This window comes from Anabrus simplex, chromosome 9, assembly GCF_040414725.1.
Source record: "Anabrus simplex isolate iqAnaSimp1 chromosome 9, ASM4041472v1, whole genome shotgun sequence".
Taxonomy (NCBI): domain Eukaryota; kingdom Metazoa; phylum Arthropoda; class Insecta; order Orthoptera; family Tettigoniidae; genus Anabrus; species Anabrus simplex.
Window position 1 is genome coordinate 140,475,267 of NC_090273.1, and position 23,333 is coordinate 140,498,599.

Sequence of the window (23,333 nt, forward strand, 5' to 3'; positions counted from 1 at the left end):
TTCCCTGCTGTCTGCTAGCAAGTTGCCTCTACCTCGCCGCTTGGAGCGCTGTAGTCGCCTCGGATGAAAAATATCATCAGAGCTTCGCGACTGTATATATTAGACTGTGGTATATGCCCGGGTGTTAAGTGATGGCAAGTACTCAAACCAAAGTTGTTCATAGTAACGGCGCGTTCACTGTCTACTCTCTCATACTCGCCCTGATCTCCCTGTGTTTGTATCGCTTGGCTTCCAGGGTATTACTTCAACTTGTCGCGCTATACTTGAGGACAAAATATGACGACCTCAACACCCACCACTACTCACAGGCGGTGTACAGGATTTATCAAATATAGTATAGACAACACTGGACACTTCCATCTTCTCTCATATAAACCGAGAGACATGTTGACAGTGGCGCACCTGGCGGCACGACCTTCAAAATCAGGCGGCAAGTTTGAAACTACAAAAGTTGCATGTTAAAATTGATAAAATAAAATTTTTTACTTTGTTCTACTACGAAAGTTGAATGTTAATACTGATAGAAATAATGAAACTAATAATGATTTTTTCCGTTTGTTCGAATCCTTGGCTTATGGTCAGCGTTCAGGACTTCGGTTCAGAAGGTTCGGATTCGATTCCCGACCGAATAGGCGATTTTAATTGCGTTTAATTAATTCTTCTGGCTCGGGGACTGGGTGTTTGTGTTTGATCTAACACGTTTCTCTTTATATTCAGACAACACACTACACTTCCAACCACCGCAGAAATATGCAATAGTGATTACTAGATCTCGGATTTTTAGGTCCTTAAAATGTTATTTTAGCTGCCTAAAATAGACTCTGAAATAGGTTCTAAAATATTTTTTATGCAGATTCAATTTTACGTATTTTAATAGGCATCAATTAAAAAAATATGTTTATTTTGCTAAATTGATAATGACTCGTTGGGGGTGGAGGGAATATAAAGCAAGTTTCACTCACTTCTTTGCTGCAAACGTCACATAATACAATTTTACTATTCGTTGTGAAGTGGGGAAACTCTTCTAACCACTTTTTATTTAAAGACGACTTGGAACCTGACACTTTCGGCATAGTGTAAAGCGTACTACTTCACTGAGTATCAGGGCCGTCCCGCTAGGTACGCTGGCAATCACTGTCTAAGTGGCAGGTATTCTCTATAGTGTATTTGGATTTACTACGTCTACTCTAACCGGAGTTGTCAAATCGTCTACCTCAATAGCACCAAAAGATTGTAGCTCTGGAGTTTAGGCATGAATACAATACAGTTCATGTTGTATTATGGTGATCTTAAGTACCGGTACTGTAGGTTATTAGGTTACGAAAATAGACCCCTGAATACTAAAATGCACACTTAAACGACACATAAAACCGGACTAGCTCACTGAGAGGGCGACTAGCTAGTAATCCGAAATTGGGAGGCGCCGCCATGGGTTCAAATCCCACCGTCTGCTGTTCTTGAAGAGATTTCTGTAGTTTATCATTTCACCTCCAGGTAAATGCCGGAGCATAATAATAATAATAATAATAATAATAATAATAATAATAATAATAATAATAATAATAATAATAATAATAATAATAATAATAATAATAATAATAATAATAGTTTGTACCCGGCGTGCGCTGCTTCGTCTCAATAAATAAAAAGTATTTTATAATTCATTCTACTTTATGCAATTTTTATTAACATTTTTCTTCATTATTTTGGTTGTTTTGTTATTACATCTTTATACATATATTAAGAGTTTTGTCTGTGCATTGCTCAGAATTTAAAAATAATTTTATCCACAGTAACAAGCAAATGCACTTTTTAATTTTCTGTAATTTCTGTCTGTCTCTCTGTCTGTACGCGCATCACGAGAAAACGTCTGAAGAGAATTTAATGAAAATCGGTAGGGCCTATGTAAAGTCGGGCAATAAGTCGCTACAATGTAGGTCATAAAAATTTTATTCGCGATGAGAGAAATCGTAGTTTAGGGGAAGGCCTAAAACGTAATTCTCAAATATTTATGCTATTAGTGGTCCTATCGATACTACATAACATTTTTTTTTTGCTAGGGGCTTTACGTCGCACCGACACATATAGGTCTTATGGCGACGATGGGATAGGAAAAGCCTAGGAGTTGGAAGGAAGCGGCCGTGGCCTTAATTAAGGTACAACCCCAGCATTTGCCTGGTGTGAAAATGGGAAACCACGGAAAACCATCTTCAGGGCTGCCGATAGTGGGATTCGAACCTACTATCTCCCGGATGCAAGCTCACAGCCGCGCGCCTCTACGAGCACGGCCAACTCGCCCGGTACATAACATTTTTACCGTACCGCTATGTTAATAGAAATATTCATGCATTTGAATTTTTCTTGCTAACTCCATATCAGCGCCGAGTTATGAGAAAATGGGTAAACAGATTTTAATGAAAATCGGTATGCAAAGACCCTACAGTCTACCCTACAAACAATTTTATAAGATGCACTCATATCACAGAGTCGGAAGAAATCTAAATGTGAAGGCCTGCAATATAGGAAGCTCATAAAATAACATTACACTGCCCGTTTCTTGCTGTTGTGCTCTGTGTTTTATGCTGCCACTCATCTCCGATAGATGGTATTACTGCTGCATACCGAGTATAACAGCCTGGCGGAAGTAGCTGGGGAGTTAGATCTCTCTTCTTTAGCTTGCCATTCCTTTCCTCTGGTTCATACATTTTCTGATACTACTGGTACGTAACATGCTGGTTCATCATAGCATTCCAGCTATTCAATCCCTACTCTGAGGAATGTGAGTGTTCGCGGCTCTCTGCTTCCTGATCATTCCAGCACTGGAACTTTGGGCTGTTAGATCGGCAGCGTATTACTTTTGATTAAAAGTGAGAAAATGTGCGGTTTATCATGTGATCGAGTATTTTATATTGCTTTTAATTGCTACATTCCTACTGACGTCATTGTAGTGATCTATGTTGACTTCAGTTGGGAGAACCACAAAGACAGTCTTTCTGAGAATTCCGTAGCGAAGCACGGGCACATCAGCTAGTTTACTTATAATTTCACTTATAAAACAAATAATTACTGTAAATATGTTCTATTTTTAGATTCCTATGACTATTAATTTGATCAAACCATTTCTATATGCTTAAATAAATGGCGATTTATTTGCATGATGAATGATGTTCATTGCAACGCGAGTGGATACATGCCATTCTCTGTGTTTCTATCTGGTGCGAAAATGAACCGATTCCTCGGCAACGAGTTGCCTAGTTATTACTCGCTCAACTTTTAGTGATACCTGGTGTTACAGGGGTGAGCAGTAAGGAGGGAGCTCTCCCGGTTCCGGTAATACTGCCAACTGAATGGAAATTTAATCAGAATTGAATCGATAATATGATCGATCGATATGAATTTTCTAAACCTTTATTATCTTAAGCCAACAACTGTGTCACACACATTACATAACATTTCTCGATGCGAATCTTGTTATATATTTTGGCTTTGCTGTGTAAACAACAACAGTACTAGTACGTAAATAGTACGCCAGATGTCTCACGGCGATGCAGAAGCGATTCATAGTTTGTGTTTCAAAGGTTGCCAATACGAATCTCGAAGATAAACGAGGTCTAACCGATTTAGCACTAGGGAGCCCAGGTATGACTAAAAGTTGCGCAAGTAATACATGAGCCTCCTAGCAAGAAAGCTACTTCATAAAACATGGCGGCGTGTTCCCATCCTCCTATACACAGCATTTCTTACAGGACACAGACAAGTCGCTGTCGCTTAGCAACAATTATCCATCAAGTTCGATTCAAATCTTGGTGCGGCTTTCTAATTAAATTAATTACATAAAATAAATATATTTCGTTGAGACTTTTAAAGAAATGCAAGATTTTTCCTATACTACTGAGACGATCTGAAAGATTTTGGTACAAACCGCACCTTTTAACTCCCTCTGGTTTAAGAGCTTGAGTTTTGTGAAACATACATGAGAAATAAGTTTTAAAAATTGATTTCCGTTAAGGATGGTAGATTTCCATTAATTTTGGATGTGCATATTTTGCGGGTGTGCAAAATAATGGTTCCGGTTTCGGATAAATTCCCAGTAAATTTAGGTAGTCGGAAATAATATTGGTCCTTAAAGCTACCCAAGGACAGGTGGATTCTAAATATCAAGTTTGGTAGAAATATATCCACTAGTTTTCAAGTGATAAGAACTCAGACAAACAGACAAACCGACAGACACCAAAACTAAAAAATATGCAGATGGTCATTATTACACAGGAAACGGATAACTGTAGGGAAATTTCGCCAAGTTACGATTTTATTTATGTGATAATGTTTGTCCAACCCTTGTCCCGTTTCCCTACGTGGTCGGGTATGAGGTGAGATGAATCTGTTGTGGCAGGTTTTTATGATCGGATGCCCTTCCTGACGTCAACCTCATTAGGGGAGTTAATGAGATGAAATTAATGACGTGATATATGATAGTAGGAAGGGGGACTGTGAAAGCCGGTGCCGGCAAGTAGCCTACATCGGTCTGTTTTCAGACCAACTTAGCTTTATGGGAGCGAAAACTGGGTGGACTCTGGATATCTTATTCATAAGTTAGAAGTAACAGACATGAAAGTAGCAAGAATGATTGCTGGTACAAACAGGTGGGAACAATGGCAGGAGGGTACTAGGAATGAGGAGATAAATGTTAGGAATGAACTCTATGGATGAAGCTGTAGGCATAAACCGGATTCGGTGGTGGGGTCATGTGAGGCGAATGGAGGAGGATAGGTTACCTAGGAGAATAATGGACTCTGTTATGGAGGGTAAGAGAAGTGGAGGTAGAACAAGACGACGGTGGTTAGACTCAGTTTCTAACTATTTAAAGATAAGAGGTATAGAACTAATTGAGGCCACAACACTAGTTGCAAATCGAGGATTGTGGCGACGTTTAGCAAATTCACAGAGGCTTGCAGACTGAACGCTGAAAGGCGTAACAGTCTATAATGATAATGTATTATACCCGTAACACGGTTCTAAATCAAAGTCCCCGATGTGTGCGGAGTTATGCTACCTGCCGAACACACTTCTCCTGCGAACATGTCAGCTGCGAGCAGGGGGAAGTGAGACGTCACAACTGGGTATCTTGGCCAAGGTTGTATTACGTCAGACAGAATGTTCCATTCTTTTCCATCGTTAATTTCTTCCAGATGGAGTAATGATATGAAGGAATGAACCGCATCACCGTATAGCCTATTTTTATAGTCATAATTCCCAAGTTTCAAGGAGATCTGTCTAAATTTGCGGAAGATATGAGCAATTATAATTCCCAGTGGATACTGCATAAATGGGCAGGCATTTCGCTTGTCAAGCCAGTCTACCTTGTGCCACAGTCGAGGCCGGTCGGTCGGCTGTTGGTCATTCTGCTGCCGTGATGTTAGTCGCCAGTTCGACTCTCCGATAGAAGTTTAAGTTCGCGTACTATTGAACTCTGATTCTACAACGCATCTACAAGACTTAGAAGTATTACAGTACCGTTTACGTGTGGTAATAGAAATTGCGTATGAGTTGAGACATGAAGAGTTAAGGTGTTTAACTATTTACAGGAACAGTGTGGTTCGAACTAGTACGATACTACGCTACCAAGTACTTAAACGTAATTTGATGTTTAAATTACAAGAGATGATAGGATTTGAATGACAGTGTTTAAACTTCAGAAAGTGATTTAACATTGAATGCTAAAAGTGAAAAGACCTTATCGTTAGTGAAACTGTACATAATTTTGTATTTAACCCTAACAAGTGATAAACCTGTGCTAATAGCGAGACGTAATTCAGTATTTCAAACTGTACAGGTGATTGAATTTTGTGACAGTATTACTCTACCAAGGTGTTAAACGTATAGTTTGACGAAATGTTCTATGTTACAAGCTACTGACACAACTAGCTGAATTTAACAGTGCTATCGAACTTAAGATTTCTTTTCCAAGTGACCGTATTCACGATAGAACATAGACTTAGAACTGTGGTTAAATAAACTGGTACAGTTAACATTTCTTGTGTTGAACCCAGGACGGTTCTTGAAAGGACAGTGTTTTTTTATTTAATCGTGAACGGGACTAAATTAACCCCAGAACAAATTCTTTGATTTCATTTATATCTAGAATTAATTCGAACTTGAACTGTGTAAAGTTTGGAAGTGGAATACACTGACTGACAGAGCAAATGCAACACCAAGAAGGAGTGGTCAGAACTTTATGCCAATTGCAGGGTAGACTGACGTCACTGAGGTATGCTCATGATGTGAAATGCGCCGCTGTGCTGCGCACGCAGCGAACGATAAATGGGACACGGCGTTGGCGAATGGCCCACTTCGTACCATGATTTCTCAGCCGACAGTCATTATAGAACGTGTTGTCATGTGCCACAGGACACGTGTATAGCTAAGAATGCCAGGCCGCCGTCAACGGAGGCATTTCCAGCAGACAGACGACTTTACGAGGGGTATGGTGATCGGGCTGAGAAGGGCAGGTTGGTCGCTTCGTCAAATCGCAGCCGATACCCATAAGGATGTGTCCACGGTGCAGCGCCTGTGGCGAAGATGGTTGGGGCAGGGACATGTGGCACGTGCGAGGGGTCCAGGCGCAGCCCGAGTGACGTCAGCACGCGAGGATCGGCGCATCCGCCGCCAAGCGGTGGCAGCCCCGCACGCCACGTCAACCGCCATTCTTCAGTATGTGCAAGACACCCTGGCTGTTCCAATATCGACCAGAACAATTTCCCGTCGATTGGTTGAAGGAGGCCTGCACTCCTGGCGTCCGCTCAGAAGACTACCATTGACTCCACAGCATAGACGTGCACGTCTGGCATGGTGCCGGGCTAGAGCGACTTGGATGAGGGAATGGCGGAACGTCGTGTTCTCCGATGAGTCACGCTTCTGTTCTGTCAGTGATAGTCACCGCAGACTAGTGTGGCGTCGGCGTGGAGAAAGGTTAAATCCGGCAGTAACTGTGGAGCGCCCTACCGCTAGACGACGCGGCATCATGGTTTGGGGCGCTATTGCGTATGATTCCACGTCACCTCTAGTGCGTATTCAAGGCACGTTAAATGCCCACCGCTACGTGCAGCATGTGCTGCGGCCGGTGGCACTCCCGTACCTTCAGGGGCTGCCCAATGCTCTGTTTCAGCAGGATAATGCCCGCCCACACACTGCTCGCATCTCCCAACAGGCTCTACGAGGTGTACAGATGCTTCCGTGGCCAGCGTACTCTCCGGATCTCTCACCAATCGAACACGTGTGGGATCTCATTGGACGCTGTTTGCAAACTCTGCCCCAGCCTCGTACGGACGACCAACTGTGGCAAATGGTTGACAGAGAATGGAGAACCATCCCTCAGGACACCATCCGCACTCTTATTGACTCTGTACCTCGACGTGTTTCTGCGTGCATCGCCGCTCGCGGTGGTCCTACATCCTACTGAGTCGATGCCGTGCGCATTGTGTAACCTGCATATCGGTTTGAAATAAACATCAATTATTCGTCCGTGCCGTCTCTGTTTTTTCCCCAACTTTCATCCTTTTCGAACCACTCCTTCTTGGTGTTGCATTTGCTCTGTCAGTCAGTGTATTTTATTTTCTACGTCGCTGTTCAGCCGAAGTTCTCATATTTAACTTAGATAAAGTGACTTTTTTATTTTCCGTGGCTGATACATCGCAGATTTATTTTGAGTTCAATTCAATCCATCAGCAATAACTGTGTTCTGTAGTGAAACCACCACTGTGAAGACAATTGAATGCAGACCAGTTACTTTGGATCTATTTCATGCCCAGTGCCACGTTACAACCGTGACTACGAATACACCTAGACCATCCAGACCTCCGAGATATTCGAGACCTTCCAGATATTCAAGATCGGCTCGGAATATGGTGGCACCCTAAGCAGACATTGTGACCCTCAATGTATCAGGGCCAATTCCACCCCAAGGAGAAGTACTCATTGTAACTGCTGTGCTGAGGTGATGTTGAAATCTGACTATTTCATGAATAAACTTTTTTAAATAACTAGTGTTCCATTATACTTATCTGACTTCCCTCTCCTCTGTAACAATTCAGATAGGGACCGGTCCCCCCTGGGCCGAGTCTTGTGTTCAGCTAGCCATCAAAACAAACCAGTCTAGCTCGAGCGGTCGAGGAGAGAGGTTGCGTAGCGAAGTGCGTGCTGTAAACATGGTCGGCATTGAACAGTACCGGGCCGCTATTGGGAAATGGCAGGCAAGGCAGAAGAAGGAGGCCAGGAGTGGATTGGTGACGGACGGATTGAAAATGAGTGAAGCGGTGCTGGTGGTGACAGTGATAGCAGTGTTACTGGTTATTGGGGGGGTGGAAGTAAACCCAGGCCCAAATACCAGTGGAAAATATAGTACGGAGGATTTGGCCGCACTCAGGGTGGTTGTAAGTGAAGTTATGCAGGAGAAGTGTCAATGGGATAAGGTGCAGGAAATAAAGGACATGATGGAGGAGCAGAGAAGGGAGATAGGGAACATGAAGAAATGGCTTGAAACGAAGACAGAGGAATCGAGCAGGAGAGTGGTCAATAACGAGAAAGAAATCGAGTTATTGAGAGGGGAAGTGAAACATCTGAAAGATGAGGTGATGAAGTTGAAGAAAGAAGCGGAGGGGTACAGGCAGGAGAGATTGAAAAAAGCCATATTTATATATGGAATTGAGGAAGGGGCGAGAGAGAGCAAGATTGAGCTGATATTTAAGGTGGTGGAAGCTATACGTGATGTTATGAAGATAAACTTTAGTGAGGTAGACATTGATGATGTAGAGAGAGTTGGTAAAATCAAAGGTCGGAGGCCAATTAGGGTTAAATTGTTCTCAACCTTAATGGCAGATTCTGTGTTAAGGAACAGCAAGAATTTACAAGGGCGGAAAATAGGGGTGAAAGGAGACATGGGAAGAGAAGGAAGTGAAAACGCGAAGATCTTGAATAGGCACCTATGGAGAGCGAGGAACCAGGGGCTAAAGGCCCGAATAAGAGGTCTGAGGTTGGAGGTGACAAACGGGCGATGGGTCAGAGTTCATTCAGTGACTAAGCTAAAGGAAATGGACGAAAACGAGAGGGTTGAGAGTGGTGAGAGGACAAGGCAAGATGGGAAGAAGAAAGAAGAAAAGAAGAGGAGGAGGGACGTGGCAGGAGAGCAGGGCATCTCGGAAGAGAATGGGCAGTGCAGCCGGGAGACAGAAGACCAAGATAGTGAAGTGGACGGTGAGAGTGGGCCGCAAGAAACTGGGAGAGGAGAGTGTAGAGGTGCAGTGAGCAAGAAAGGACAAAGGGAGGTGGATTCAGAAGTCCAAAATAGTGAGGGGGAGAGTGGGGGTGAGCAGCAAGAAGGGGTGAGTGCAGGGTGCAGTGGTGTAGTGAACAAGAAAGGTCAAGAGGAGACAGATCGACAAGAAGGTAAAAAAATTATGAGTAAAGTCAGGAGTAAGAGCTTAAAAGACATATGGGGAAAAGTACGTAAAGGGATGGAGGATACAGAGGGAGAGAGGTCGATAAATACTAGAAGTAAGAATAGAGGGGGAGACCTAGAAGGGAGGGAGGGAAAGTTATAACAATATTGGAAGATAGGATGTGTGAATATTGAAGGAGTAAGGAGCAAATTAGGAAACAAGAAAGTTAGGGAAGTAATTGAAAGTTTCGATGTTGTGGCACTCTTGGAGACGTGGTTGGAAACAGGGAGGGAGATTGCATGGAAGGGGTTTGAGATAAAATATAAATATAGAAGAAAAGAGAGGAATAAGGGACGAGCACCAGGAGGGATGATAGTTCTAATTAGGGAAGAAATTAGTGAAAGAGTAGAGGATATAGAGACCGATATGATGGAAACCATATGGCTGAGATTGAATTTGGGAGGGAGAGAGGGATGGAGGAAGAAAATAAATCTAGCTTTTGTTTACTGCCACCCTAGTAATTCAGAATATGCAAATAAATATTTTTTTGAAGAGTTATTGGTGGATATTGGTAGGATAAGGGGAATGTATCCAGGGGAGGAGGATATGTTGTTATTTGGGGATTGGAACGCGAGAATAGGAGAACAGAGCCCAGTTTATAGTAGGGAGGATGGAATGTGTTTGTTAGAAAGCAGAAGGAGTGAGGACAAAATTACAAATAGTTATGGAGAGAAGCTCCTAGAGATGTGTGCTGTGGGAAACTTGTATATTCTGAATGGGTGGATAGAGGGTGACAGGACGGGGAAATTGACATATGTTACGGAGAAAGGGGGTAGTGTGATAGATATGGTTTTGAGCTCGGAAGGGATGATTGAGGAAGTTGTAAGTATGGAAATAGGAGATTGGATTGAGTCACACCATTTCCCGGTGAGGGTTATGCTGAAAAGAGAGGAAGAGAAGTGTACAATGAAGGAAAATGAGACAAAGGATAAACGAGGGAGGGGTTATAATAAGTACAAATGGACAGAGAAGGTGGGCCGGGATTGGAATAGGGTAGTAAAGGAGGAGCTACATCTTCTGAAATATGGGTGGGAAGGGGCGTTAGAAGAGAATGATACTGATAAAGCCTTGGAATTGTTGCTACATCCAATAAAGATGATAGCGCAGAAGGTGAAAGCTAGAAAAGGAAATAAGAAAGAGGGAGAAGAATGGTTTAATAGGGAGTGTGAAGGATTGCGGAGGAAGGTGATGGACGCGTTAGGAGAATATAGAAGGAAAGGTGGGAGCCAAGAAAGGGAGTTTTTCTGTAGATTGAGGAAGGAGTATAAAAAGAAAATCTCTGAGACAAAAAAGACGTGGTTAGAGGAACAAATGGAAGCCATAAATAATGACTGCAAGACTAACAATTTTGAGAGAGTCTGGGATAAGATTAATAGAATTATTAAGGGTGGAAGGAATGTGGAGAGAACGAGTATTGAGGAAGTGCAATGGGTCAGGCACTTCGATGAATTACTAGGAAAAAAGGGGGGTGATAGATGGAGAGGTTCGGGAGAAGAAGTAATTTGGAGGAATAGGGGAGTGGCAATTTATGACTTGGATAAAGAAATCACAAGAGAGGAAATCCGGGGAGTGATAAGCAGAGCCAGAGCGAAGTCGGCCGGGGGGTGTAATGGTATAAATAATAAGTTTTGGAAGGAAATTAGTAAAAATGAGATAATGATAGAGGGCATGGTGAAACTATTCAATAGGATATTCGAGGGAGGAAATTACCCTAGGGAATGGGAAACAGGAATTATATGCCCTATATACAAGGGAAAGGGTAGTAGGAACAATGTGAACAGTTATAGGGGTATATCTCTGTTGGATTCTTTGAGTAAAATATATACTGGGGTGCTAGCGAACAGAATAAGCGGGTGGGCGGAAGAAAATGAAATTTTGACAGATTACCAAGGGGGATTTAGGAAAAAGAAAAGAACAGTGGATAATATAATGATAGTAAAGACTATTTTAGAAAAGTATAAGAATATGGATAGAAGTACGGTTTATGTAGCAGCAATAGATTTTGAGAAAGCTTTTGATAAGGTAAATAGAGAGGCCCTACTAGAGAAATTAGGTAGGTTAGGGATTTCGGAGAAGATGTTGAGGGCAGTGGAAGGAATATATAGGGACGTCAGGTTTTGTGTAAAATTGGGAGAAGGGAGAATGAGTGGACCATTAGAGTCCAAGGTGGGTTTAAAACAAGGATGCAAGTTATCGCCCATACTGTTTATTTTATTTATCAACGATATTTTAGAGGGGTTTGGGGCAGAAAATTGGGCTGTACCAGTAATTAATGGTTTGGAAGTGCCAGGACTGATATTTGCGGATGATGTGTTATTGATGACGTTAACTTCAGGGGCGATGAATAGGGCCTTAGAGTCAGTGATGCTATTTGCGAGGAAATGGGGATTGAAAATTAATGGAAATAAGTCTAAAATATTGGTAGTACAGGTGAACAAAAGAAGAAAGATAGAAGGGAATTGGGTAATTCAGGGAGAAAGATTGGAACAGGTAAGGAAGCTGGAATATCTAGGAGTTATTTTTAATGATAAAGGAACTTGGAGTGACCAGATCAAAAGAATGAAATATAGAGGATTGGCAGCCTTAGCCTCAGTCAGAAATTTGCTACTCAAGTACCCGGGGATCAGTTACAAAACACTGAGACTCGTGTTCAGGTCGGTAATCGTGGGGAGGGTATTATACGGAGCAGAAGTTTGGGGGCTGGATGAGAAAAGAGAGGAACTAAGAAGGATTGTTAGTAGTTTTGCCAAGTTAGTGATGGGCTTACCGAGGTGTACAGCAAATGTAGGGGCGGAATTAATGTGTGGGGAGGATTTGGAATCAGAGGGTGTGAAAAGAATAGTTAGATATTGGATGAATTTAAAAAGACAGGAAGGTGGGAGAGTTTTACAGGCAGCATATGTACAGCAATTTAAGAGCATGTATAAGGGTGGATGGTTAGAAAAAATAAAGGGATATTTGGAGAGGATAGGATTAGGACACCTGTGGGGGGAGGTTTGGTCAAAGACAGAAGTGAGAGGGATGAATATACTGGAAAGGAGAATTAGAGATATCCATAGGCAGAAATTATTGGGGGAAAGCAGACTAAGAAATTCGCTGACTGTTTTGACGAAAATAGAGGAGATAGCAGGGTTGAATATTAGATACGTCGATAGGTCAAAACGATATGGGATGATGTGGTGGCTTTTAGGTCTGCCAAGGAATAAAGGCTGGTTACAGGGCAGGGATAAGACAAGGTGTGTACTTTGTGGAGATGTGAATGATGAGTTTCACTTGCTAAGAGATTGTGAGGTAACGAGGGGGTTAAGACATGGATTATTGAGTGCCGAGCATCGGGAAATACTGGGGAGAGGGGATGAGAACGCAATACTGAGATGGATTATTAAACAATGGGAAAAAGGGGGTGAATTGAACAGGTATTTTTGTGCGACAAAAAAGGCCTGCGAGAGTAAAATGAAGGAGAGTGAGTTAGAGGGTGGGCAGGGGAATAGGGGGGTGGAATAGTTATCTGTATAAGGGAAGGGGATAGTATGTTAAAATTCTAATGGATTAGGGAATATAGGGACTGAGTACTTAGCTAGGTGGAGTTGGGTAAGAGGACAGGATTGCATGGTCTGTTTGTTTTATGATGTTAGTAATTGTTATTCATTGTAATTTTATTAGGTTATGATGGTAATTATTTGTGAAGGCTGAAATGTGGCAATGGTGAAGTGGTATATTTATTGTTGATATGTGGAGTTGGAGGAGTGGTGGTATAAATATGGTAATGGAGAAGTGGTATAGGATGAAGAAATATGTTGGAAAGGTGTTGGTATATGCGTGACTGGTATTGGTTATTCATTGTAATTTCATTAGGTTATGATGGTAAATAATTGGTGAAGGCTGAGATGTGGTAATGGTGAAGTGATATATTTATTGTGATATTTGGAGTTGGAGGAGTGGTGGTAAATGTGGTGTTGGAAAAGTGTTATATCGTTGGAATGTAGTGTGGGAGAAGTGGTGATATAAGTAGAGGTGGTATATAATGTGGAGTTGGTGCTGTATTGCTGAAATGTGGTGTGGGAAGTATTGAAGGTTTAGTATTTAGGTGATGTATGGTTTGGTACTGAGATGGTTTATTTATGGTTGACTTCGTGGGAGTTGGGAGGTGGTATTATTGTATTGATGTCTGGTATAAGTATTTAATTTCTGGAGCTGGATAGAGGTGAGTTTATTGTCATTTTGTAAATTTTGGTTTGTTTGTATGGAGAGGAGGAAGAAATATGATGTTGGAGAGGTGTTGGTATGTGTTGTATTGCTGAGATATGGTGTCGGAAGCATTGGAGGCTTAGTATGTATGATTGGGTGATGTATGGTATGGTATTGAGATGGTTTATTTACGGCCGAATTCGTGGAAGTTGGGAGAGAGTATTATTGTATTGGTGTCTGGTATGAGTATTGAATTTTTGGAGCTGGAGGGAGGTGATTTTATTACAATTTTGTAAATTGTGGTTTGTTTGTATGGAGAGGAGGAAGGAGTATGATGTTGGAGAGGTGTTGGTATAGGCGTGATTGGTATTTGTTATGCATGGTCGAAATTTTTGGGAGATGGAGGGGTAATTTTATTATGGAGTGTTATGGCGGATTGAAATGATATGAAGCAATGTTAACGCTGATTGGTAAAAGCTGTGGTATGATGGATTGGAATGTTATGACGGAATATTGTTGTTATTATTTAGACTTGTACTATAGGAGGTGGAATCTGAAAGATTGAATGCAATGTTAGTGTCATGGCTGGTTTGGTATGCAATAGTGTAATGTTGCTGGTGTAGCTTATTTTGGAGTAGGTCAGCGAACAATAGAGGTGATGGAAATGCTGAAGCAAGAAGGTCGCGTGATGAGTGGGTACGTGTGAGTGATAACAAGCAGCAAGTTGCAACACCAGCAGCAGATTGTAAACATAGAACAGGCTGATGAGGTGTTCATTTCATTTTATTTTGTATGTGGTGGAGGGTGGTGGCTTGGGTTGGACTGCGTTTATTATTATTTATTTATTTATTTATTTATTATTATTGTGAACGTGTATTCGGGGCTGAACGCCTGTTTTGTTCATTAATAAATACATCAAAACAAACTTTTACGGTTACAGTATGTATGCATGTTTGAATTGTAAACTTGAGCTGGTAGCTCAGAAATTGTAAAATTAGGGACTTGAAGCCCAAAATCTGAAAAATTAATCTGGGATTTTCCTAGTCTTGTTTTAAGATTGCTATTTGTACCTGTCGTGTTGTTATGTTCACTCAGTGAAAAAGATTGTTAAGTTTGTTTTTGGGAAAGAAATGTAATACTTTTAAAGTTTTAATTCAATTTCTGATGTCGTAGTTAGACCCATTCAAGTCCACACCTTCTTTCACCTCTTTATGCTTCACGGGTAATACCGTAATAATAATAATAATAATAATAATAATAATAATAATAATAATAATAATAATAATAATAATAATAATAATAATAATAATAATAATAATAATAATAATAATTTGCTGTTATGTAATTGTACACATAATAGGCCTAAATGATAACATTAGCCAATTTTATCTGACGAATGGGCTGTGTGCCATTCGTAAAGTAAACCATTTTGTAAACTTAAAATAATTATTTATATAGAAGACAACTGCTCTTGCGCTGAAGGATAAATCATAAATATGTAAAAACAATGACGTATACTATATTTCTCTGCTCTTGCGCTGAAGGATAAATCATAAATATGTAAAAAATTCACGTATACTATATTTAACTATTAATCATGCTAAAAGGATCACCACACTGCACTCGACACGAAGACAGAGTAACGACTGAAGAAACTGTTGAAAAAGGTGGTTTGGCAACCCCTCCACACCAAACAAGGATCACTTAGAACTCGTTAACTCAGCAGGGTGCAGGGTGTGATTGACTGCTGGCTTCCAGCTCGCTTCCAGGAAATGAGGCCGTCATGTTTTGTCTCCAAGTATAGCACTGCTTCTCAGAGGGAACTGGAGTGATTACTTAGGAGCCAACTGGCTGTAACTGCTACTTCTGAATAGGACATTCCACTGAATCTTTTCCAACGATCAACTTTTATGGCAAAATGATTAAGCATAGCCCAAGACATACACAAAAGCAGCAAAATACTTTGTATGTGAACAAAAATATAAGCAAAGCATTCAAGAAAAAAAATGCAAAAAATAATTCTATATAAAGAGCTTACTGTGTAATTGAAAACCCAGGCAGCTAAACGAGTAGGATCATTGTCATTAAATACGCATAATACACTGGCCAGCCACAATTCGAGAAGAATTCTTTGTTTGATAAGATCAGAAAGGAAAGTGAGCCGCAGTTCCCAGGTGCCATTCCTACAAAAACACACAGAATTAGTGTTAAGACAACAGATGATGGTTCAATAGGTTAATCTGTGAGCCGAAAGCTTGGTTAATGAAGGAATACAGTGAGAAGCAATTACAGCATAGTGATACACAGTGCTTCTTTCCTGGAGAATAAAGCAGAGGGACTCGGAGAGGAATTGGGGCGAGCTGAGGAAATAAATTCATTCCACACAACAAATATTCGTCTGATGAAGCTGCACGCCCCCTATACAACCAAGGCAGAAAGGTTGCCTAGAACACACTGTCATATCACAAGCATGTACAGTATAATAAATATGTTTTTGTGCTAATTCTTTCGTTGTTATCCTTTGGCTACTTTCAAGTAAATCCCTCGGATTGTGTCCATCAGCACTCATGGCTCTGCCGGTACGAGATTTCACATGTGACCCACACTGTGCGAGATAGTTCTTTTTTTTAAAAACAAGTTACTTTGGACACGTCAACCCCGACTGCAATGATTATGCGCGTCTCGCAGTGTGTACTTCTGTACCGTGGTTGGCAAGCAGGCGCCAGGCATTGAACTTTTTCGATGCAAAAGCAGAACGAAAACTCTCTGTATGATATTGTTACGTGCCAGCCCTGTCGCAGCCCACTTCAGCATTTCCTGGAAGGAACTAGTGACTCAACTGGGAGCCCCCGCATACTGGTAGCTTCTCTCCTTTATGGTGCTCTTCATCTGCTTTCCCCGTGCACCTTCTGAAAGGTGCCACGAGAATGTTCCGTCTCTATGCGGGCCCTGAATATTCTGGTATTCCACCATCAGGGTATAAAAGGAAGGATATCGGCGAACAATTTCAGGGGGCTTGGTAGACTGATATGTAATAGCAACTTCTGGCGCAGTGAGGAAAGCAACGGAAAACTACCTCACTCCTCATTTCCCTAGTATGCCTCTTCAGTGAAACCTAGGCTATCTATAACAGCTGTTGGTGGAGCTGTAGAGGATCAAACCAGCCTTTTGGCTGAATACCCAACATCGGCGAACAGTCTCAATAATGGGAGTAGTTAAGACTGTCGTCAGTGTTGCCCCGGTGTCTAGATTATCTGAGCGGAGTACTGTGTACTGCCTTGGAGTACTGCGTGTGTACTACCGAGGACTGTAGACCAAGTCAGCGTGTAGAACAGCTGTCGTGAGTAGAATCGGAACAGTGTTCATGGTCGTTGTTGTCAAGAGTATTGTCCTGCTAGATGGTACTGTTGATTTGTTGCTGTTTAGTTGTCTGTGTTGAATAGTTCACTGTGTTTGTTCGTGAGTGGTGGACTACCTCTGGAATCGAACCAAGCGAGCAGATATCGTGTGTTGTGGTGGTCAGCAGCCGTGTGTTCAAACTTATCTGCGTACAGCTGTTTTGTGTGAAGGGCCTGATCGTGCGACTGAAAGTGAAAGGTGTAGGCTGTCCAGGTAAACACTGCATAGCTGGGGAGACTTGTAAACAGGCAGCAATTAGTCGAATGTCAACTACTCTTAAAACATTCCATACAAGTGCGTAATGTAGATAAATTAGCAGTTAGAAACAAATTAAATGGATCATCTGACTTAATATTTTTCACAGAAAATGCACTAATTACGTTAAAATTGACAACAGTAAAACTCCTTCACACAGATTAAGCTATAAACTAACTCCATGACACTACAGCCCTGAAGGGCCTTGGCCTACAAAGCAACCGCTGCTCAGCCCTGAGACCTGCAGATTACGAGGTGTCATGTGGTCAGCACGATGAATCCTCACGGCCGTTACTCTTGGCTTTCTAGACCGGAGATCAAGCTATACACTGTTTTAATGTTATCATCCTTTTGTATCGAATTGTCCGGCTTCTTGGCTGAATCTTCAGCGTATTGACCTTTGGCTCAGTGGGCCTCGAGTTCGATTCCCGGCCGGGCCTAAGATGTAAACTGGCTCGGGGACTGGGCGTTTGTGTTCGGCAGGTATGAAGTGAGATGAATGTTCGTAGCGCGATGAGCGGATGCCCTTCATGATGTCTGCCTCATTAGAGGAGTTAATGACGCGAGGGGAAGGGAGAGGGCTGGCAACCACGGGACCCTTTAGCTGAGTCCTGACTTTGTTTCCACTTACTTGTGCCTATTCTATTCGACCTCCCTTAGTGAATTCTTGTTCTTTTCGAGCCCGACGGTATTAGGTTGCGAAACCTAGGGAGTCTAATATTCACACCCTTTGAGGCCCTTGTCTTTCTTTTGGCCGATACCTTCATTTTTCGAAGAGTCGCATCTCTTCCACTTTTCTCTCTTCTTTTTCTCCTGCTTTTCCCACGCCTGTCGGATCGCGGGTGCGAACCGTGTCGCACATGTGGATTTGGCCCTGTTTACGGCCGGATGCCCTTCCTGACGCCAACTGTATATGGAGGAATGTGATCACTATTGCGTGTTTCTGTGGTGGTTGGTGGTGTAGTGTGTTGTCTGAATATGAAGAGGAAAGTGTTTGGACACACACGAACATCCAGTCCCCGAGCCAGAAGAATTAATCAGACACGATTAAAATTCCCGGCCCGGCCGGGAATCGAACCCGGGACCCTCAACGCTGACCATTCAGCCAAGGAGTCGGACTCCACTTTTTCTCTCTGATTAGTGTTAATAGAGGATGATTGCCAAGATATACTTCCCCTTTAATCACCACTACCATCACAACCGGAGAGGGTAAACCCGGTACCGGGACATTGCCTAATCGCGTCGAATTACTCCACGGTGTCTGCTCAAGGCTTAACGTCTCCATCCGACAGAAGAATCATCATCAACTGTGTCATATGCCCTCACTCCATACGAACACTGCGGAAAGGTTTGGAATTTAATCCAGGCTTTTGACACGGAATCTGGTGATTAGGAATTGTATACCATCACCTCTCCTACCCTGCCGGTCAACATTTTGATGGTGAATTTTTTCGACCAACGGGATTCGAACATGGCAACCAGACGAGTATTTTATACAACTCCACATTAATCATGGGAAGCACACAGGAACAGAACGCACCAGCATAGCACATGTGTTCAAAATACCCTCCGTCACAATAATAATAATAACAATAATAATAATAATAATAATAATAATAATAATAATAATAATAATAATAATAATAATAATAATAATAATAATAATGTTACTGACGTTACGTCCCACTGACTACTTTTGCGGATTTCGAAGACTCCGAGATGCCGGAATTTAGCCCCGCATGAGTTCTTTTACGTGCCAGTAAATCTACCGACACGAGGCTGACGTATTTGAGCACCTTCAAATACCAACGGACTTAGCCAGGATCGAACCTGCCAAGTTGGGGTCAGAAGGCCAGCGCGGTCAATCGTCCGAGCCACTCAGCCCGGCGATACATGAATCAACCCACCATCAACGCATTCGCCATTTAATACGATGGCTGTTCAGAGATATTTTCCAACACTATCCTATGCGTGGATATTCGTCTCTACCAGGTAACCGTACCTTTATGGGGTGTCAAAAGGGTAATACGAAGAAAAGACAGCATATATCGTACGGATATATTCATTTCAAGTAGAAAGACTTATTATTATCTTTGTGTCAAAATAGGCATCTACTATTTGAAGGTGCGTGCACACTTGCGAGCATATTGTGAGCCGCTCATGAGAAATTAAAATGTCCGAGCGGCTCGCGAGCAGGATCAGTCTGTGTCTTCTGAGCAAGAAACTCTGCTTGCTGTGATGGCAGTCAGTGGCGCAGCTATGATTATAGCCTATTTAAGCAAGCAAAAGGAACCCCGTTGGTATTGGCGCACTACGATGTACAAGAAACGGAGCGAGTCCGAATTAATGTTGGACTTGAAATTCCAGAGCGTTAGTGCTCAATATCAAAATTTTACCAGGATGTCACCTACTGATTTTGATAATTTACGGAGCAAAATAGGTCACAAAATTTGCTTGATGATTATGATCTAGGTCATCGGCCCTCACAAAATTTCAAGAGACGAAACGTACCTTCGCTTCCCGGTTTTTCATCAAGATAGGTTCGTACTTCTTATTTTCCTTAATTTTTTAATCAATTTTTATTTTTTTAGCTCGTATGTTTTCTAAACACGTTCAGTTTTTTGCACATAAAAGGGAAAAAAGGTTCTCCTTATAGTACTTATTTACGATTATCTTATTTCACTTTTTCATTCAGAGATTTTTTCCTCCTTTCCCTCTGGTGTGACCCCAACAAAGATTTTTTTCTTACATTCATCCGCGGGTCGTCCAATTGTACCAATATCCCGCCATGCATCCTCTTTGACATTAAAGAAAAAGTGATTCCCATTTTTCGGGTCCCATCAAACAGAATGTCACCGATAAGTGTCTATTAGCGTAAGCATATCTTCATCCGACCAAGTCGCCTTCCTCGCAGGACGCTCACTGGCAGTGTTGCCAACTTATATTTTCACGATCCGCTAAATACTACTAAAAATCCGCTAGAATTTCTCCAAGAAATCCGATCTCAAATAATGGGCAATAAAAATCATCAATAAATAATAATAATAATAATAATAATAATAATAATAATAATAATAATAATAATAACTCCGCCATTGTCGGTCCCAAGCCTGGGGCCTCATCTTGCAAGTGATGGGGAAGGAGGAGGGGGAGGAGTAACAACCTCGTAAAAAAACCTGGGTCCATCTGGCTCCGGATGGTAGCACCCTGTAAGGGCCCCTGCCTAGGGTTACAGGTGAAACCTGGTCAACGGTCTCGAAGGCGGATGAGGAATTTAATGTCCGAACGGCGGAGAGAGCGGAAGAACCTAGTGGAGTAAAGCACGAATAAAAAATCATTTCGGACTAACAATCCGATCTTATCTTGGAATTAATTTCCTACCTTGTACAATGTACAATTTCAATTGCAGAACAGGAAAAAGAAACACAGTGAAACAATGAAAGAATACTGGAAGAAAAGGAAAGAACAACTAAGGAGGAACAATTGAAATTGTAACGTGGTCCTTAGAAGGCCGGAACGCAAGAAGAAATAATAATAATAATAATAATAATAATAATAATAATAATAATAATAATAATAATAATAATAATAATAATAATAATAATAATTATAAAGTCAATATCTGCACTCACCTGATCTGTGAGTTTCACTGGGAGCGAGCTATAACTTGCAGGCGTTTTACTGCCGGGTGCACACTAGGTGAATCCCCTACTTCAAGGGCCACCCACAGAACAGCCAGTTCATTAAACGGTCTTCCTTCATAGCATAAATATAAATGCTACACTCTCATAGTTTCATTATCTGTCGTCATTCGTCAAGTAAGAGATAAGTAACCTTTTCCCACGCATTACAAATTTATGATACCATGATCTCATAACATCAAATCCAAATAACATGATTTCCTCATGTGACTGCTAGCTCCTGACAAGAAATACGGAATAGCTCGTAGACAGACTGGAGTACAAATTTTAAAGAACGTAAAATGGATATAACACTAAATTCCGCTATAATAAATCTAGAATTCCGCCAAAAAATCCGCCGTCCGTTAAATTATATATTTCTCCGCAGACAGTCTTCTAATCCGCCAAATTTAGCGGAAAATCCGCTAAGTTGGCAACAGTGCGCACTGGTCACGTTCCTGTGTCGTCCACACTGAGTGCGAGCATCCCTTTGTGCTCGCTTAGGAGAGACGTCATCACGTAGTTGTTCTAGGGAGCCGGTGTCACTTGCTCCGCTCGCGACTGCTGTCAGTCATGTGACAAGAGAGCAGTGGACAGGCGGGTTGCATACCGTGGCGGTACTGTACTTGCCGCTCGGAAATTTTACCATCTGAACAACAGCAATGAAATGCATACCGGTACATAAATCATCTCTGAGGAATTATGAAACATTACAATATACAAATTACTTTACAAAATAAATTACTGACCCATAAAAGTCGCGCTACAGCCCGGAAAGTCATAAAAGAGAGTAAACTTAAATGTACGCACATCCTCAAATGTGGTATTTTTAAGTTTTTCTATTAACGCTATCCTTTCTCGGCCTTCATATTTATCATACTTGTTGGCATGACATAAGGAACAATGGCGCTGCAGATTAAATTTTTTAATGTGATTCATATTATTTTCTTGAAGTATCAAATACGGTACTCTTCTTCCCAAGAAGGTTTGAAACTTGTTGGCGTTGATGGCCTTCGCTGTGCTGAACTCTCTACCATAGTAAATGCATCATTTACCGACAAGGCTTGAACGTCGTGTGCTATGAGGATAAAGGCGGGAACACATTACTGTCACCTCACGTGAGGTCACGCGTATCGTGTCGCAATTTAACCTGTCCAGAAGGATGTGCTATACCTTTGCACCACTGACCTACAGTGCGTACTAAGTCATGCACTACCCCTACTTCTTCCCCTACTTGCTCGCTAAGCTGCTCTGGTTCCTCAAGGGCGGGGAGCAAACTGGCTCTGAAGACATTTCCCTCTCGATTGACGATGCCTGACCTAGGAAACCGATATCCAGCATGGAACTTTTAGTACTATAGATCTGCGTCTGAGCACTCCAGAGGCAGCAACGGTATATACATCATGAGCTAGCAAAACCCGTTTCGGAAGTGATCACTTTACTATCATAATAAATGGAAACAACCAGCCCCGCCCAAATGTACGCCCAAATAAATGGAATACTAAACATGCCAATTGGCAAGAATACAAAGAAAACATTAAGGCAGAGTTATACATATTACCACAACCTACCCATTTCAAAAATGACAACATTGACTATATCGTAAGAGAATTCACCAATATCATACTTAAAGCCGCAGAAAATTCTCTTCCAAGGACCAACAATACAACTTACAGAAAATCAATTCCTTAGTAAAGATGCAATTAAAAAAGAAAAACCAAGCATTTTACAAGTATAAACGCCATCCCACTTTACAAAATAAATTACTGACCCATAAAAGTCACGCTACAGCCCGGAAGTCATAAAAGAGAGTAAACGAGCATCCTGGCTGATGTATGTGTCATCTCTTTGTCATCAGACCCCACAAAACACAATTTGGGAACACCTACGAAAAATAAGAGGGCTTAAAAAACCCTCACGTATCATAGCCCTCAATAAAACGACTGGATCAGTTACAACTACACATCAGGATATTGCAAATACATTAGCAGAAAACTTTGCAAAAATTTCAAGTGATTCCAACTATGAACAAGAATTTTTATCCTCTCGTGAAGATTGTCCGATTTACGCTCACACATACATCGAAGTGCTGACCTTTGCTACAACGGTAATATCAGTATTACTGAATTACTATTTGAACTCAGTAGCTGTCGAAGTACTAGCCCAGGTTAATAAAAGAAAAGAACTGCCAATTTTAAAATTTTAATTCAATCTTTCGATGTTCGTATATCCACCCATTTATACCCGCACCTTCTTTCACCTCTGTGATCCACAAAAACACGGTAACAGCAATAAACTGCGTTTTCTTCTTCACTAG

At 41.6% G+C, this 23,333-nt stretch overlaps 1 protein-coding gene across 7 annotated transcripts in view; it reads right to left on the reverse strand.

Moving 5' to 3' along the window:
- LOC136881088 (uncharacterized) overlaps positions 1–23,333 on the reverse strand; it is a 525,856-nt gene that overhangs the window by 114,827 nt on the left and 387,696 nt on the right. Inside the window, exon 6 of one of the 7 annotated variants that reach the window (XM_068229303.1) lies at positions 15,721–15,865. The exons of the other annotated variants lie outside the window; for them this stretch is intronic. Coding sequence (XP_068085404.1) covers positions 15,721–15,865 — 145 coding nt within the window. The remainder of the gene's footprint in view (positions 1–15,720; positions 15,866–23,333) is intronic. 7 annotated transcript variants of the gene reach the window in all.